Source organism: Zootermopsis nevadensis, unplaced genomic scaffold (genome assembly GCF_977971745.1).
Source record: "Zootermopsis nevadensis isolate Lab colony 2312 unplaced genomic scaffold, Znev_1.0 Znev_ptg000017l, whole genome shotgun sequence".
NCBI classification, from domain to species: domain Eukaryota; kingdom Metazoa; phylum Arthropoda; class Insecta; order Blattodea; family Termopsidae; genus Zootermopsis; species Zootermopsis nevadensis.
Genome location: NW_028259149.1, coordinates 14,111,833 through 14,128,767, shown reverse-complemented (window position 1 = coordinate 14,128,767; position 16,935 = coordinate 14,111,833). Strand labels below are relative to the sequence as shown.

Sequence of the window (16,935 nt, the reverse complement as noted above, 5' to 3'; positions counted from 1 at the left end):
GACAGAAATCTTCATACTCTGATAACAGAGGCAGTATGACCTCCGAAACGTTGGTAAACATCGACCAGACTACACGGCGCAACAACCCAGAAGACGGAAATCTTCATACTCGCCGCCGTGAAAATCTCAAATATCTTTCACCTAGTGTTTTACGTATGTAGGGATATAGCCCTTCACATATCTTCCCCCCACCCAAAAAAAATAGGGAATAAGGATATGAATGAGATAATCCGCAATTATAAAAACAAACACAAACGTTCAAATAGTTTAAAGTTCGTTTTGAGCACCAAGAAATAGCAAGAGTTACATTAAATCGAAACGGACAAGAATTAAATTTGGCGACAACTTTCAGTGAAGACACCAAGCACCATATTTATTTTTGTTACCCGTCAAAGAACTTGGGTACGTAATACTCGAACAGACATAAAGACATTACTCCCCATTACACATTTATTCGATTCGCTGTGTGCAACTAACAACAGCAATTTAGTGCATAGCATTCTAGCTTAGTATTTGAATGACCCTTGGGTTCGACCCCAACCGTGCCGATCTTCTACGTTTCGAAGACTGACTTCATTCAATGGGCCCCACAAAGCAGACACAAGGGGTCTCCGAAACGTTGTAGGTTTCAGAATTACAATTTTCCAATTTCTAAATGCCTGCCAAAGTATCAAAATACTGGAATTTCTTTCATAAAATTCTATGGGCTCACCGGTTGTCGTCACCTGTACCAGAATTTAGAGCACGCTTTTGAACTGGATGCAGAGAAAATGCAGTAGAAGGCCACGACTGCCAGCAAAAAGTGTTACCACACGCTGTGCAATTTGAAGAAAGTCAGTTGTACATAATGTGACGCAGGGGGCCATGACCTACAGTCTGTCTAGCAGTGAGAATGGACTTTAATCTTGCAGGCTGTTACTTCTAAAGGCACTAACCAAACGAAGTCCGATATTCCGTTTCTGTCTTGTCGGCTCCACTCTCTTTGTGACTGAAACTTGCGAGACACTTCTTTTGAGTTTTGAAGTAATACCGACTTCCTTTCTAAAACCTATGCAAGTAACATTGTTTCTTGCAGAGATAAATAAATAGAACGTCTCTGTCACATCGCTGTCCTTGTTCGAGTAACCTCTGACCTCCACTCTGTTGTAATTTGTCGAGTGGTTTGACTCAGAACTGGAAAATTAATCTTCAGTACTTGATCATCCCCAGTTAACTAAAACATATTGTATCGGACTAGAGACTAACCTAGTGAGGATGACAATGCTGTTCTTGGATGTGACTCACCCTGAAGATGGAGACAATATGCATCTGCGAAACGTTGGTATCACACTAATTGCGATTAGAAACTCTAAATGAAACATGTCCCTAAACTCATTTAACTTATAAATAAGTCCTCCACAACGTAAATTTAGTAAATCGGCAGATACAAATAATTCATAATCATTCATAAATTCAATCAACATTTCCAAACACGTTCAGTCTAATAAACATAACAAATAAACAACAAACTCCGTAGAGCAGATACCTTCTTGAGAAACTAACAGTTAGTTGCTCATATACTCAAGAAATTCACCATCTTTCCAGAAACCGGAAAGTTCATTATAGTGTTCACAACAGCCCTCAGACGACATTATCCTGAGCCAGACGAATTCAGTTCACATCTACTCCCTATTTTAAGATTCATTTTAATATTATCTTTCCATCCACGACAAGGTCTTAAGAGTGGTTTCGCCCCCTCAGGCTTCCCAACATAAACTGCTACATGCCCCGACCATCTTGCAGTCCTTTAATTTGATCGTCTTAATAATATCTGGCGAAAAGTACAAATTATGAAGCATCTCATTACGCAGTTTTTCTCCAGTCACTTCATCCCTCAGCCAGCCTCAATCTGCGTTCTTCACTTAACGTGAAACGCAGAGCAGATTGGACTTCTTTTTAATGTTTACGTTTCAGATAGCAGCGTACTAAAACTCGGAAAGAGAAAAAAACTGAAGGAATTAAAGAAGTAATGAATTCATGAATGAGGAACTGTTCTAACAAAAACGAAATACGGTGAATTTAAATGACAAATCAAAGAGTTAATTTGGCACTGAATTCGTTCTGGAGGTGGTGGCAAAGATAAAGGTCGAATCATTTCTGGTTTTCACATCCTCGTGATTTTATCACTCCAATAACATTTGGTAAAGAATACAAATTATGAAGCTCATCATTATGCATTTAAAGTAGCCAAATCTATGTGAAAATATTTCAAACTCTGATCGTGTGTTCGCCCTGTTAGCTCGTATACGTTTCTCTTATTCGGTTCAATTTGTAGTTTCCACCAACGGTATGATAACATAAAAAGCAGAGACACTTTAATTAATTTCGCAGAAAAGCACTGGCAAACAAAATGAGAAACCCCTACTTCGTTTTCAATTTCTTTGAAATTCCCTTCTCAAACAGCGACTGTAATCTCTGTTCGTTCTAACTTTCACTGCTTCGTCCATTCCTCGTCTCCCTCCACCCCACACCCTCCTTTCCTTAAATTTATCAGATCTCTTCCTCCTAACTTATTTCTTCGATATAAGTCATAAGCTATTTTGTGGAAAGTTTCTTCGAACGGACTTGATATCAGTTGGATAAGGCATTCATTCCAGTGATCAGAACACCCCCCCACCCCTTCTCCATTACCCACAGCTTTAACACAAAATACATATCAGAATTTCTAAATTCATATCGGACTATTTTCGCAGGAAGGGAGCCTAATTAAACGCTCAACAGATTTTATCGTTCAATCCAGATTAGCATTAATACCAGTAAATTACTCTACATTTTCCATTTCCTTTCTTCTTTCAATTCGTATTTTTATTTTTTATCAGTGATAAAATAGTTTCTATGTTTCTTTCTTCTTCCAAACGTTTGCCTTCTTTTGTCGCATTATATTGAGTTCATTAACACCTACGCATACATTACACGTACTGTTTTGTATGCTGTGAAAATCTCGTTCCTCTGTCCGAAATTATTGAACACACTTCTTTTCCCTTAAATCGCCTACAAAAGTTTATTATCTGCCCACATATTCCCATGTGTTCGTATGAAAATTAAAGTCCAGTTTCATAAATTCTCTTTAAAACGGCTACTCATTCAAAACGATACACAACAAAATATAGTCCTCATTAGTATCTGCAACTTTCGTACGAATATTTTTTCGGCAGGGCCCTGATGATCGAGACAGCAATCTTCAGACTCACCGCCATCAAAAACCTCAAATCCTACATCCCAAGCAGTTCTTTAGGCCCCTCTACGTCTGCGTCTCTTACTGTCTATTCCTGTGACACGCCGCTGACAGGACAAAAGCTACTCCAAAAATTCTGTGCCTTCTCTTGGGATTCAATTAATTCCAGCACTTTTTATTATCGGCTTCTCCCTTACAGTAGTCAAGTTACAAGGCCCTGATTAAAACCATTCCAAATCCAAGGAACCTGTAGACGCTATTACTTGACTTAACAGCTCAGCAAAACCAAGATATCCCTATCGTAATTTTATATTCCCTTTGAAAGATTCGCGCTAAGAAGTGGGAATTGCTAATTGCTAGGCCGAGAATCAACGAGATTATAAACTGCAATTTCGAAAACAGAAGCGAAGGGCCCATTCAATTGCGTGCAATAAGCTCCGGGAATAACATTTATTCAAAAGCTTATTCATGAGTGGATTCATACAGAACATGTACATGATGTAACACATACACGTATGTACATACAAACATAAACTATAAACTAATAGTAATATTACTTAGCAATGCACTTTTGCACGTAATTAAGACTAGTGCAAATTTCGACCACACCAAAGAGAGATTTCAGGTTTTCACAGCGACGAGTAGGATTTCTGTCTTCAGAGATGTTGCACCGTGTAGTCTGGTAAAAGTTTACCGACGTTTCAGGGTCATAATTCTTTTCATGACGGAGCATCAATCACCTCTGAAACGTCGGTAAACGTCTATTATACTACACGGCGCAATATCCCAGGAGACAAGTCATCTTCTGATTACAATAAATTTAAAAGTATCGTGTAGTCGCGTCGCATTCCTGTAATTTTAAAAAAAATATGGAACCATTTTTCTAGTCATAATTAGTACATTCATGATCAATCTCAATACAAAATTTGACATGCGCAAATCAATAATTCGTTATTTGTCTTATGACTAATTTAACTTATGGTATGTCCCGAATGTTTTATTTTCGGATAACAGCGATACACCATTTTATAACTATACTAGATTGCTCCAGTGTAAGTTCCACCTCAGAAGATCGCAGTAACGCCATGTTGTTGTTCATGATGGCAGGAAAATCAAAAAATACAAAACAGGAGTAACGTTCAGTGGCGCCATACTTCCACGTTTCATTACAATTCGACGGTTGGTTCAAACGCAGGCACTCGAAAACAAAAACATCTCAATTTCTCGATCATAAAAATTAGGCTAAACAAATATTAGAAAGCCAGCTGTTCAGGTGAAGCATTTTAGGGTTCTAAAACATAAAACTTTGTAGGTTTAATGCTGTTGGTATTTCCCGCAAATGCATCTGTAATAAGAGCATACACTAACTTTGTATCCTTACTTAATATGCCAACTGAGCGAGCAAGTTAACAACTCGCAGTTCAGTGACACCAAACTTTCTTTTCAGGGTTAAGATACCTACGTTCCAACGGGGTCGACTGTGGAGAAGAGTTTGCCACGGCGATGCGTGTATAAAATATCGGATGTTAGCATTCAGCCAACTCAAAATGTAAACAGTCAAACAACAGACACAGAGATAAGTCAAAAATGTAATGGCTCAACAGCATAAAGTCTGTGTGAAACAACACAAACAAATGTAATAGTTAATGTTTACCAGCAGATTTATAACTTCTGCTTACACTGTATTTTATTCGGCTGTTTTGCAATTTCCCCCCCTCCCCCCACCAGTGACATCTTACCTCTCCTCACGCGCAAGGCACAGGCCACGAAAAAGAATCCGAACTGTAGCAACCGACACGAAGTTACGTCCCACGGCACATTTCAACAGAGGCGCAAACATGTTACCTGTGTAAATTTCTCCGGGCTCGTATTTGTCGGGATTTCCACTGATGTGGATTTTGAAGCGGTAGTCGGCCTCTGACTTGGGTGGCATGTGACCTTCTGGCTCACGATCGCATCGAAATGCGCAAAAGCTTTGCGAAATGCTAACCAAAAGCAGACACGTGACGAGCTGCGCCCCTCCTCGCATCTTGTGAAACTGAAATAAAACCAGATATTGGTTATAGGGCTTTCACATTTCAATAGTATGAATTATTATTATTATTACATTATACAGTATTATACAGCATGAAGATGGCAGTCTTCTGGGTTGTTGCGCCGTGTAGTCTGGTATAAGTTTACAGCTTCCTCCATCGTCGCCCTGACGATGGAAGTAACAAAGACCACTGAAACGTCGGTAAACATCGACCAGACTACACAGCGCAACAACCCAGAAGACAGAAATCTTCATACTCACCGCCCTGATGACGGAGGCAGTATGACCTCTGAAATGTTGGTTAACATCGACCAGACTACACAGCGCAACAACCCATAAGACAGAAATCTTCATACTCTGATGATGGAGGCAGTATGACCTCTGAAACGTTGGTTAACATCGACCAGACTACACAGCGCAACAACCCAGAAGACAGAAATCTTCATACTCACCGCCCTGATGACGGAGGCAGTATGACCTCTGAAATGTTGGTTAACATCGACCAGACTACACAGCGCAACAACCCAGAAGACAGAAATCTTCATACTCTGATGATGGAGGCAGTATGACCTCTGAAACGTTGGTTAACATCGACCAGACTACACAGCGCAACAACCCAGAAGACAGAAATCTTCATACTCACCGCCCTGATGACGGAGGCAGTATGACCTCCGAAACGTTGGTAAACATCGACCAGACTACACAGCGCAACAACCCAGAAGACAGAAATCTTCATACTCATCGCCCTGATGATGGAGGCAGTATGACCTCTGAAATGTTGGTTAACATCGACCAGACTACACAGCGCAACAACCCAGAAGACAGAAATCTTCATACTCTGATGATGGAGGCAGTATGACCTCTGAAACGTTGGTTAACATCGACCAGATTACACAGCGCAACAACCCAGAAGACATAAATCTTCAGTATAATTAGTGACTGTGCGCAGTCTGATTATATATATCATTATTTTTGTGACGCACGTGCACGTCCACATCAGATGTTGACTGTACTGAGGCAAGTCAAATAGGCCTACTAGAAACTTGTCCGCCCCCCGCCCGACTAATTGCTCCTGAAAATCCAGACACAGGCCCCCAGCTCTATCAGTCATGGAGCTACGAAGTGGGAGAAGGTCGAAGGAATGAAACAATGCTGGAAATGATACATATTGTGTGCTTGTCATGTGCAGAAACTAGTTGACAGAGAGGCTTTGTGAGCGACACCATGTGGTCCTGGGTTCAAGACAGTGACATGTATGCATAACCACCCCCCACCCCCTCATCCCATTTTCATTTCTATTCATTTGGCATATCCATCCATTGTTCACGATGTGCAATGGGCAGAATGTGCCTTACGACCTTATCGGCATACGTCACAAACCGGTTTCACAAACGAGACTTTGTAGACAAAGTCATTATGATAAAATCAGTACATCTTTTGTGGAGGAATTCTCTCTATCAAATGATATGTTCATTGTACATAATACTACTCGTTTCATACTAACTACTGTTCATTGCAATAAATGTATTACTACGTGTTCATCTTCAATTACCTGTAATGACTGCCACTAAAATAATAGAAATTTTTCCTTTACAATATTTTTCGCTTAATTAAAGACCTTCGCGAAACGTGTCCTTTTGTAAAACTAAGTGTCCATTATGTTCTTCGTTAACACGTAAATGTTAACAAACAATCAAAACACAAAGTTTGAAAACACAATATACTTTTCCCTGTTAAAACTGAAAAGTCCACAGTTTTATGGCTATTTTTGTAACAAATCTACGCAAAGAAATAAATGAATAAAGAATGGATTAAGAAAGAAAGAGAAACAATAGTCGGAAATACCTGTAGAGAAAACGCAACCAATCAGAGAATTTTACGTTCACCCTAGCAGAGAAATGTGTTGGTATAAATGAGCGAATGTTGCTGTTGGCTTTCTGCCCAAAGGGGATGAAGTCTGTCCTGGGCCAAGAATAAGCTACTGGAGTGGGCTCTGTGCTATGGAAACCAGTTCGCTAGCAGCGGGCTTTGAAAATGAAAATTCCGGATCAAAAGCTGTCAACAAGGGATTTGCATGTGCAATAAATAAATATCAGCACCAACTGGGAAGTCCGAAATCCCAAACTATCAAAAATCTCACCTGGAAGCCCTAATATTACTTAGCCAGGAAATATATTTTTTCTAAATATTTAGTTAGAATGTATAAGTTTCCTAATGTTTTTTAAATCGATAAAATGGCGCAATTTGGGTTAAAAGTTTGAATATAAGATCAATTATATAAAATTAAATATGCAAATTAAAAACTTAAATAATTGTTAATATCACATTATTATCAGTAATTGATTATAGTTTAGTAATTAGTTAAAGCATAACAATTAACTTATATTTGAAAGTTGGAAGCAGAAATTTGTGACAATAAAAGTAGCGGTGGTCTAGCGATTAGAACGTTGGCCTTGTAATCCTGGGGTCTCGGGTTCGATTCCCGGCGGTGCCCGAATTTATAACTTGTGTTGGGCAAGGCCGTGGTCTAGGCAACACGGAGTTTTCCTCCGGGGGCTTCCCCGGTTTCTCCGTGGCATCCCAACAATTACTCCATTCACACACAGAAGAAGGCAATGGCAAACCACTTCTGGATCATCTGCCAAGAACGTATATGAACAGGTCCCAGTCCGAGAAAAGGATGGAAGGATGCTGTTCATATGGACCTGTCGTCTGACAGAACACTAAATAAATAAACTGTTGGTACAACAATGGCTATAAAGGAGTCTCGCCCCACCCCCTCCCTTAAATAAATTCGTATGGACTCCGATTGAGGCAGTGTGCCACGAACATCAAAAGTCTAGGCAGAATACAAAATTCTGAAGGCGAACCCAATTAAAAAAATCCTCTCAGGCTATATGCCGTGTCAAATGGTTAAAATATCTGCGTAGCCAAGGTCCTCCATCGCTCACGGCTTACGAAAGCTGTGTTGAGTGTAGCTCCCTTTGTGGTGAAAATGTTCCATTAAAAATAATTATTTTAAGTAGTTACCCTAAATATGGACAGATGTTACAAGAAAATGTGACAGTGAAAATGTTAAAATACTATTAAATAAAACCCATTACGATCGGGGCAAAACCAAGTAAGAGTTCTATAAATAGGAGTAGGCTTATTATAAATTTCAGTTTTCTATTCTAATTCTAGCGTTACGTATAAAAAATCATTATCACAAGTGCGACACCCAAAGGTTGGGAACCACTGACGTAGGAGTCCAGTCATTTAACAACAGGTCAATGTCCACGTGCAGTGTTTCCGAAACCTGCAGGATTCACTCCTTATCACATTATCACAGACAGCACATGACCTCGTAAAACACTGGCAGAATCATGTAACGTGTTCACACCTGTTTCATCTTCCGACACGGATCCTACACCTCCAGTTTTTAATTCTCATTCCATGGTGTGGTGCTTACTGAATAGCAAATTAACAACTTTATGTCTTTGTATTTCTTATGCATCACACCTGAATACCTTAAAAACATCTTACAACGAAACTATTTATAGTCATTGAAATAAGAAGTTGCCCCTTTGTCATGGACGGAGGCAACTTCTCTGACGGAAGTGCTGAGCATGTAGTCTAAACATGGATTCGCAGGTGTTCGACTGCTAACTTCTGGCATCCCATTTCATTGGGACCACGCTCGTATAAACTGACCTTCATTACTCTTCTTGAAAACAAAATTAAATAAATTATGAACGTCTTAAAATAAACACTTTTAGACTTAGTGGTTAGTATTTCGTAACTAACTATACATTGCTTATCTAGCCAAAACCCGCTTTCTACGGAACCCGAAAGTTCATTACCGTGTTCATAAGAAACCGTCACTAGTCCCCATCCTGAGCCGGACAAACCAAATCCACACACTATGTTAGGTTAGGTTAGGTTAGGTTAGGTTAGGTAACCCTGTTTCCCTAATAAAGAGACCCGGTTGACTGCAACCCTCCCATTCGGCTCAGGTTCTGTAGTATGGCAGTGACCCCTCCCCCCCCCAAAAAAAAAGAGAAACTTCCTGGCCAAAATATTAAGCATAAACACTCATATGTTTCTCTGTAACACACAATTTGTCACGTTCTTTACTGTTAATTCATGTGTCACATAAAAGTAGACGAACTTTCGTCGTCAGCGATAGTTCAGATGGTAACTTCCTTGTCTACGACGCACGTGAGGTTGGATTCGCAGTAACATGATATTTTTAATCACCCTGACTATAATGGCTTTGGAGGCCATAAAAATCCAAGTGTTAAGTTTCTGCGATGGGATCTATGAACTTACACATTACCATCAGAGTACTTGAATAGCACACGGCTCCCTTTTAAAGTACACATATTACTTACTTAGGCTTACAGGTATACAACTAATTCCGTCATAAGCTGACTTAATGTTATTTATTCGATCATACTATTCTATTTAGATTCCTCAGAGGTTCGTCCTGTCACAAGAAGATGGCTGTCTTTTGGGTTGTAACGCCGTGTAAGTCTAGTAGAAGTTTACTGATGCTTAAGAAGTGCTTGCTGTCTCCATCATCAAGGCGATAACGACCTGAGGACGAGGAGGAATATGACTCTCGAAACGTTGGTGTTTTCTCCATTAAACCACCTGACACGACCGGCAGCCGAAAGCTTCAGATCATACCCCTCAATTTCAATTTCATGGTGTATGTTTCTCAGTTCAGTGAAAATTTAATGTGCGCGTAATAAAATAAATGTAATCTTTAGCGAACATGAATTAAAAACCACTTGACTGGCCTTTCTTTTCTCTCTCCCCGGTACTCAGCTGGCTGTGCTGCACCAAGTCCATTCACCGAATACTCGACAAGCATCTCACGACCACTCGTATTACAGAATCACAAGCCTGTTTCAGCCGACCTCATTCCCTAGGAAACCAATCCACAGCCAACAGGCATGTTTCTTCAGGTATAACACATTTTACTTGAACTGACACAATAAACTTGCCTAAATCGAATTTAGATCAGGACACTGGTTATTTTAATTTTATCGTGGTTTTCCTCGGTTGTTAGTCTGAAGTAGATCATAATTGATACAATATTTTATTTTCCGTCTATACACAAACTTAAAATAATGTTGTTTAAAATTACTTAAAATTATAACATTCTCAGTAGATACTGCATCTTGTTACATTTTTTGTATCGACGACATGTTTCAATGTGTATCACATCATCATCAGGTCTATCAATTTTAATATATTTTAAAAACTGTTGTACATTTTGCGTTGCGTATATTGGTTATTTTGATTTGTTTAATTTTTATTTGTTTAATTTCTATCTCTTCTTTTAATTTTGGAGGTTGTACTTGGATGTTTTATATCTGTAAAATTAATTTTCAAATCGTGATTTTGGATATTGATAAACAAATCAAAATAACCAATATACGCAACGCAAAATGTACAACAGTTTTTAAAATATATTAAAATTGATAGACCTGATGATGATGTGATACACATTGAAACATGTCGTCGATACAAAAAATGTAACAAGATGCAGTATCTACTGAGAATGTTATAATTTTAAGTAATTTTAAACAACATTATTTTAAGTTTGTGTATAGACGGAAAATAAAATATTGTATCAATAAAACACAAACATGACGCAATTAAGATATAGATCATAATTATATTCTTCAATTCACCGTAAAGAACCATCCTTAATCATACCGAGTGGCGCATTAAACGAACCTTTCCTGATTAATATTCAGTTGATTCCGGTTAAAATCTCGATCATATAACCTTCTACCCTGAATTAGATTTCCTGTAGTTTTCCTCTGCACCTGTAATGAAATTCGGTACTTCCTATTCGCTACTATCAATTCTCTCACACAATTCACCATTTCACTAATCATTATCGCAGTGTCTTATAAAAAATCTACGCTAAATGTTTTAAAGTGTGAAGCAACCGCCGTTAAATAAAAGAATAAACATGATGTCTCACAAAATTCAACGTTAAATAATCTGTCCTCCAAAAATCACCACAGCGAAGTATACCTAAACCACAAAGCCAATCGACATCTGTAGTCCTCACGGAACAAAATTTGACTGCTCTCAAACAACATTAGCTTATCCCACGACTTTCAGTAATACAAGGCAAAACATCCAATATCACAAATTAACTTCATCACAGCAGCAAGTAGTCTTACGATTTAATACGTACGCTCACGTTAACTCACGGATGGTAACACTAGATTTTGATCTATTTTCCAGTGCAAAATGAACCACACATCGATGAAGAACGTAGTAATAAGAATATAGTGGCCTATACAAATAAATATGTATACCACTACAATATATAATTTCGTTCCTCCGAAGACAAAATTAAAATCTTAATTGAAACTATAATTAAGTCACACCACCGATATAATTATGAATTAACATTTCAAACATGCCAACTCTAGAACGCAAAACCACTCTCCAGCAAGCAAACGTCTTACTGTATTCACGTCATAATCGATCATAATACCGAAAATTGATTTTATATCGATAGTTATAAACTACGTCACTCACGATACATGGTAAAGTTGCGCCCTCTATAAAAATACTTCCCCACATCAATATATGCCATCTGTTGATTAAACAATCGAGGTAGGAGCACAATGTCGTCTTCTGTAATCGATCCTATTTCATACGGGTCGATGGTCGAAACGTCTTCAGGCTATTTTTTGCCAGTTTTGCACACACTTCGTCTTCAGGTAAATGGATGAACCACGTTCTTCTATCCTGCCACCCGGGTCTTACCTTTACATTTTAATTATAATAGCCGTCCCGGTGTAAGAACTGCAATGAAGACACTGACCAAGACATGCGATATCCGAGTTTTTAAAATGCAGAACTGTCTTTCCCATAAAATAAGAATCTTTCAGGCATCACGAACAAACTGAATTAAAATCTCTTTCAGTTAAAATATCGTTTGTGTGTAGTTAATTGTAACTTATGTTAACACCATGTATAACGAAATATATTTTATCCAAAATACGTTCACCATTTGATGTTTGTTCCTTTCAAACAATTAATTTATATAACAAATTACCGGTACATTAACTACAGGCGTTAATATAGATGTGACATATTAAATATTGGGTCCGCAGTGGCCGCGCGGTCTGAGGTATGGGCCTTGTGCCGCTTGGTCGCTGGGACCGTGGGTTCGAATCCCACTTAAGCCATGGATGTTTGTCCGCGTTGTCCTGTGTACAGGTAGAGGCCTTGCGACGGGCCGATCCCTCGTCCAAGGAGTCCTACGGAGTGTCTATAGATCGAGCCAAGGAAAAGTTGGGACCCGCAGTGCTCAGGCACTTGTAGAACGGGTCGTCCAAGTATCCAGGCCATTAATACCAAATACCGGCTATTCCATCTGAGATTTTAAATGGTTTCCCTCAGTCCCTCCAGTCAAATGGTGGTATAGTCATTTTCTTTTAGTATCTCACAATTCGACATGCGCAGTTAAGTAAGCATCGTTTAATATAAAAATCAGGCCCACTTCTTGCCAAAAAATGTGGAAGTCCAACCTGAATTTATTGTAGGTGTTGGTAATAAAAACGTTTAATTATACATTAACTTTCACCTTTGTTACTTGTCACATGGACTTAACTTTCTTGTCTATATAGTCAAGGAATGGAGATATCTAGTGGTGACAGAGGAGATTAAGTAGCGTTCTACCGCTTCTCGGTGAGGTTCTGATTAGCTTAATGAACTGTCAAAAGCAGCACAATTCCAAATGTCCTCCATGATGATTACGTTTCCCTGTTGTATATGTGAATCAAAGGAGAAAGCTCAGTCAAATGGCGATAATACAGGCTAACGGACTGCACATAAACTCACAGGCCGATGGAAACTAAAGCGTGTGGACATGTGCCGAATTTGGGCACAAAGAAAACTCTTTTCTTCACGAGGAATTCTCTACGGCATACAATTGAAAATAAAACATTGTATGAAGAAATAAAGGGTAAGAATTCATATCCACAAATATTAACACACTCCAGAGTGTGATAAGTCACTACTCCTTTTAAATATTAAAGACACGGGAAAAGTTTCAAATTAAGGCTGCCCACTGTAAATAGATCGGTATTTTATATCAAGTAGCCAATCACGTTTCTTTGCAAAAACACGTCACTGTTTGAGAACACTGCTTAAATGCATTGCACATGATTAATTTTGGATTGACAGAACCATAATCAAATATGTCCGATATGATTTAGTATAAACCGCCACTACCATATTTCAACAAAATCCGTCATATGGTTTAGGAAATGAAACACACATACTGAAACGACATATCCATTTTTGCGTTCCTTTTACGCACGGTGTACAACATGTAAAACATGAAAATGTAACGGCTGAACGAAATCTGCACGTGTAGACTATAATGTATAATCAACAAGAACAAATAAAGTTGCCATAACCAAGTGAGTTACTCCGACGGTAATAATTATTGCTAACACAATAAAGGTTGGAACTGTCCAAGAAATGTCCTTTTATAAAACCAGAATGTTTGCATCACTTAGAACACCCCCTCCCACCATCTGCTCGTGTGGGCCACCCGAGCAATATCTTCCGTTGAGGTTTTTGACTAAAATCTTTATCAATCAAGCAGTCACCATGCATACTACAAGTCCAGACGAGCTAATCCTCCTTCAATTAATCATTCTAATAGCATTAGATGAATTCGTCACAAGTATACAATAATGCAATACATGATAAGATACATCACGCCAAGCGACACCACGTGGGGAAGGTGAGAAACACTGCGATAAACAAATGCGAACCTACCTCCGTACAGATAGCCGCGCCGATCAGCACTGTCAACAGCACTCCCCACTACCCAACCAAACTCGACGGGATCCGACGCGTAACTGAACAAGAGTAGTCGCAGGCGTCATTGCAGGCACTACACACAGATGACACCACCATACGCAAGGAAAACAGTACAGGCAACAGCACGCGCAAATTGTTGTCCCTTACAATTTTGATATCGAAGAACGCTGGGTACCTACAATGATTGGGGCCGAAGGATTCACCTTGAAAGTTTTGAAGCCATTAAAATACAGAAAACTATAATTAATACCCATTTTATATCAATGTGAAACTTCTCCATCCTAACGGAAAGCTCGTTTTTGACGAAGGTACTGAGAATATTTAGATCTACGAGAGAAGTAACAGGAGAATGAAGAAAATTACACAATGAAAAGCTTAATATATTTTACTCTTCAGATAATATTTTCGGGTAATCAAATTAACGACGATGAGTTACGCGGGATGTGTTTAAATGCACTGGAAAGATGGGGAGTGTGCACAAAATATTTATCGGAAAACCTCGGGGAAAGTAACTGCTTGTGATATCACAGCGTAAACTGGAAGATATTATTAAAACGAATCTTAGACAAACGGAATCAAATGGCGGTTTCTTGTGAACACGGTAATAAACATTCGGGTTTGCATCAGGGCCTGGACCACGGCCTTGCCCAACACAAGTTATAAATTCGGGCACCGCCGGGAATCGAACCCGAGACCCCAGGATTACAAGGCCAGCGTTCTAACCGCTAGACCACCGTGGCTATGTTCCTTACGTACATGAAGGAAATTCGATCGCTAGATCACAAGCAGAAGAGATTGAGTACGGACCAGTTTAGACGGGTCTCCCCTACTTTAATCTGTGGTCATTCAGTGCAAAATCAACAGGGAATAAAAACAAGAAACGCCCAATGCGTTCTTTACATCCCTGCCTGGTTTCGGTGTTCGACAGAAACAAATTGCTGCTTAGATGCATTGCATTTCCTCAGATGTACGTCGTACGAGACATAGAGTAAAAGTAAAGTTGTTCCCGCAAAAATGTTTTAAGGTATTTTACATCATGGATAGTAGTCTTTACGCCCCGGTTAACACCAGCACGACGGGACAAGCTGTGACCTAGCGGCTGAGAAACTCACAGCATGCTGTATGTCTGTCCGTCTAGGCAGTGGTTCGATTACAGACACCGAGAAATAGGTCTTGTAGAAACGTGTTATGAGCACAGTGCCGTGTACACACCCCGAACTGTCATCAACAGAACCAATATAACGATCGTAAGCACACTGAGCTAGGAACAATACGTTTTCTACCTTTTTTCTCCCAAGCTTTCTTCCTATGTATCAATATTTTTTTGTCCGATGGTACGCTACCTTACATGGTAATTACTTCACTGTGTTATAAATTATGCTCGTGTTCACTCTTGTGGAAATCGCTCTGCTGAGCCATGTATTGGAAGAGTAATTAGTGAAGATCTGCGTCTATGTTGAACCATTAAACTTTCTCAGCCAACGCTTACTTACCAGCTGCCAAAACCACACCATTTTGTTCATAAGAAAGAGGATAAATGCAGCTGGAAATAAGACTCTCACTGACCAATGCAAAACAATATCAACAACCATTTATGAATCTTTTATTACACTGCAATTATTTTGAACCTAAATTATTGAGGGTGGGTTTAATAAACGTTATGATTTTTGTATTATATGTAAATATCTTCAGGTGACTATTCGTTACTGTATTGACAAACTTTTTCTTGGCAGCTACAGGAACCTGCAATATCTAATATTATAAAGATAATCTCCTGAAGATGGGAAGAGAGCCAACATCCGAAACGTCGTGTGCATATAAATACATGATAACGGCCCATGTCCTGCAAAGAAGTAGCGTAACAAATCAAGCACAGTCATAGTCATTTAGTGTGTGTCCAGACGCGGATTGATTGAAAAACACTGGATCGATTGTTGCATGAAGACCTCAAACTTTTCAAGGTCATTCGTATACTATTTTCTCACGCATATACATAGTGAACTGTACGAATCTGAGTGACATTGCAGACAATATTTAAAGGTCATGGGTATGTCAAAGTCATGTATAGGTCGCAATATATACTCAGTGCCTACATTGTGTTGGGATAGATTACGTTAGGTTGCGTTAGGTTAAGTTGGGTTAGGTTTGGATAGGTTGAATTAGGTTGGGTTAGGTTAGGTTAGGTTAGGGTGGGTTAGGTTAGGTTGGGTTAGGTTAGTTTAGGTAGGGTTATGTTACGTTATGTAAGGTTGCTTAAGTTGGATTAGTTTAGATTAGTTTAGTTTAGGTCAGATCAGATCAGTATGTTGGATTAGATTAGGTTATGTGCCAGAGAGACGTCTTTAAAATTCTCAAGGTCATATATAATTTCCTCCACAGGATTAATAATAAATGACAATGATATTTTTCTGATCACAACCAGATTCTGGAAGAATTACTTGGGAAAATTTGCTTAATTTATGGTCATTAACCACTGCTATAACAAAGCACTGTAACTAAGTCAATGTGTAGTGTTCCTTACCTATGGAAAAGTGTTGAGGCCTGCTGCAAATGTGGCATTTCTTCAGGTGTAGCCTTTGAGCTGTTGTAACATCACTTTGCTGCACAAACACTTATTGCACAGCATTTTTGCACCCTTCCGGCCCATAACATATTACTCTAAATGTAGAACATTGTATTATAGCTTTAACAGCCAACAATTACAATCTTGGCGATAATGTGGATTTTGAGATTATGTCCAAGAAATTTGACATTTACAAAGCTAAATTGAACTTAATTTGTGAATTATAAATGTTCAATATCTAAATATTAAAATAACATATATTTAGTA

The 16,935-nt window shown here is 38.9% G+C and overlaps 1 protein-coding gene across 15 annotated transcripts in view; it reads right to left on the bottom strand.

Annotated features, from left to right (window-relative positions):
• The window catches only part of LOC110829062 (spondin-1), a 50,659-nt gene that overhangs the window by 33,584 nt on the left and 140 nt on the right, over positions 1–16,935 (bottom strand). For 5 of the 15 annotated variants that reach the window (XM_022062367.2, XM_022062377.2, XM_087350864.1 and 2 more), the window contains exons 1-2: positions 9,092–9,164; positions 5,060–5,252 (exon numbers count right to left, since the gene is read on the bottom strand). In XM_022062367.2, the coding sequence (XP_021918059.1) occupies positions 5,060–5,252; positions 9,092–9,100 (202 nt within the window). In that variant the 5' untranslated portion in view covers positions 9,101–9,164. Of the gene's footprint in view, positions 1–5,059; positions 5,253–7,094; positions 7,143–9,091; positions 9,166–10,033; positions 10,108–11,285; positions 11,358–11,451; positions 11,648–14,060; positions 14,168–16,626; positions 16,930–16,935 lie in introns of those variants that run through there. The other 10 variants (XM_087350863.1, XM_022062371.2, XM_022062370.2 and 7 more) reach the window with 9 other exon arrangements.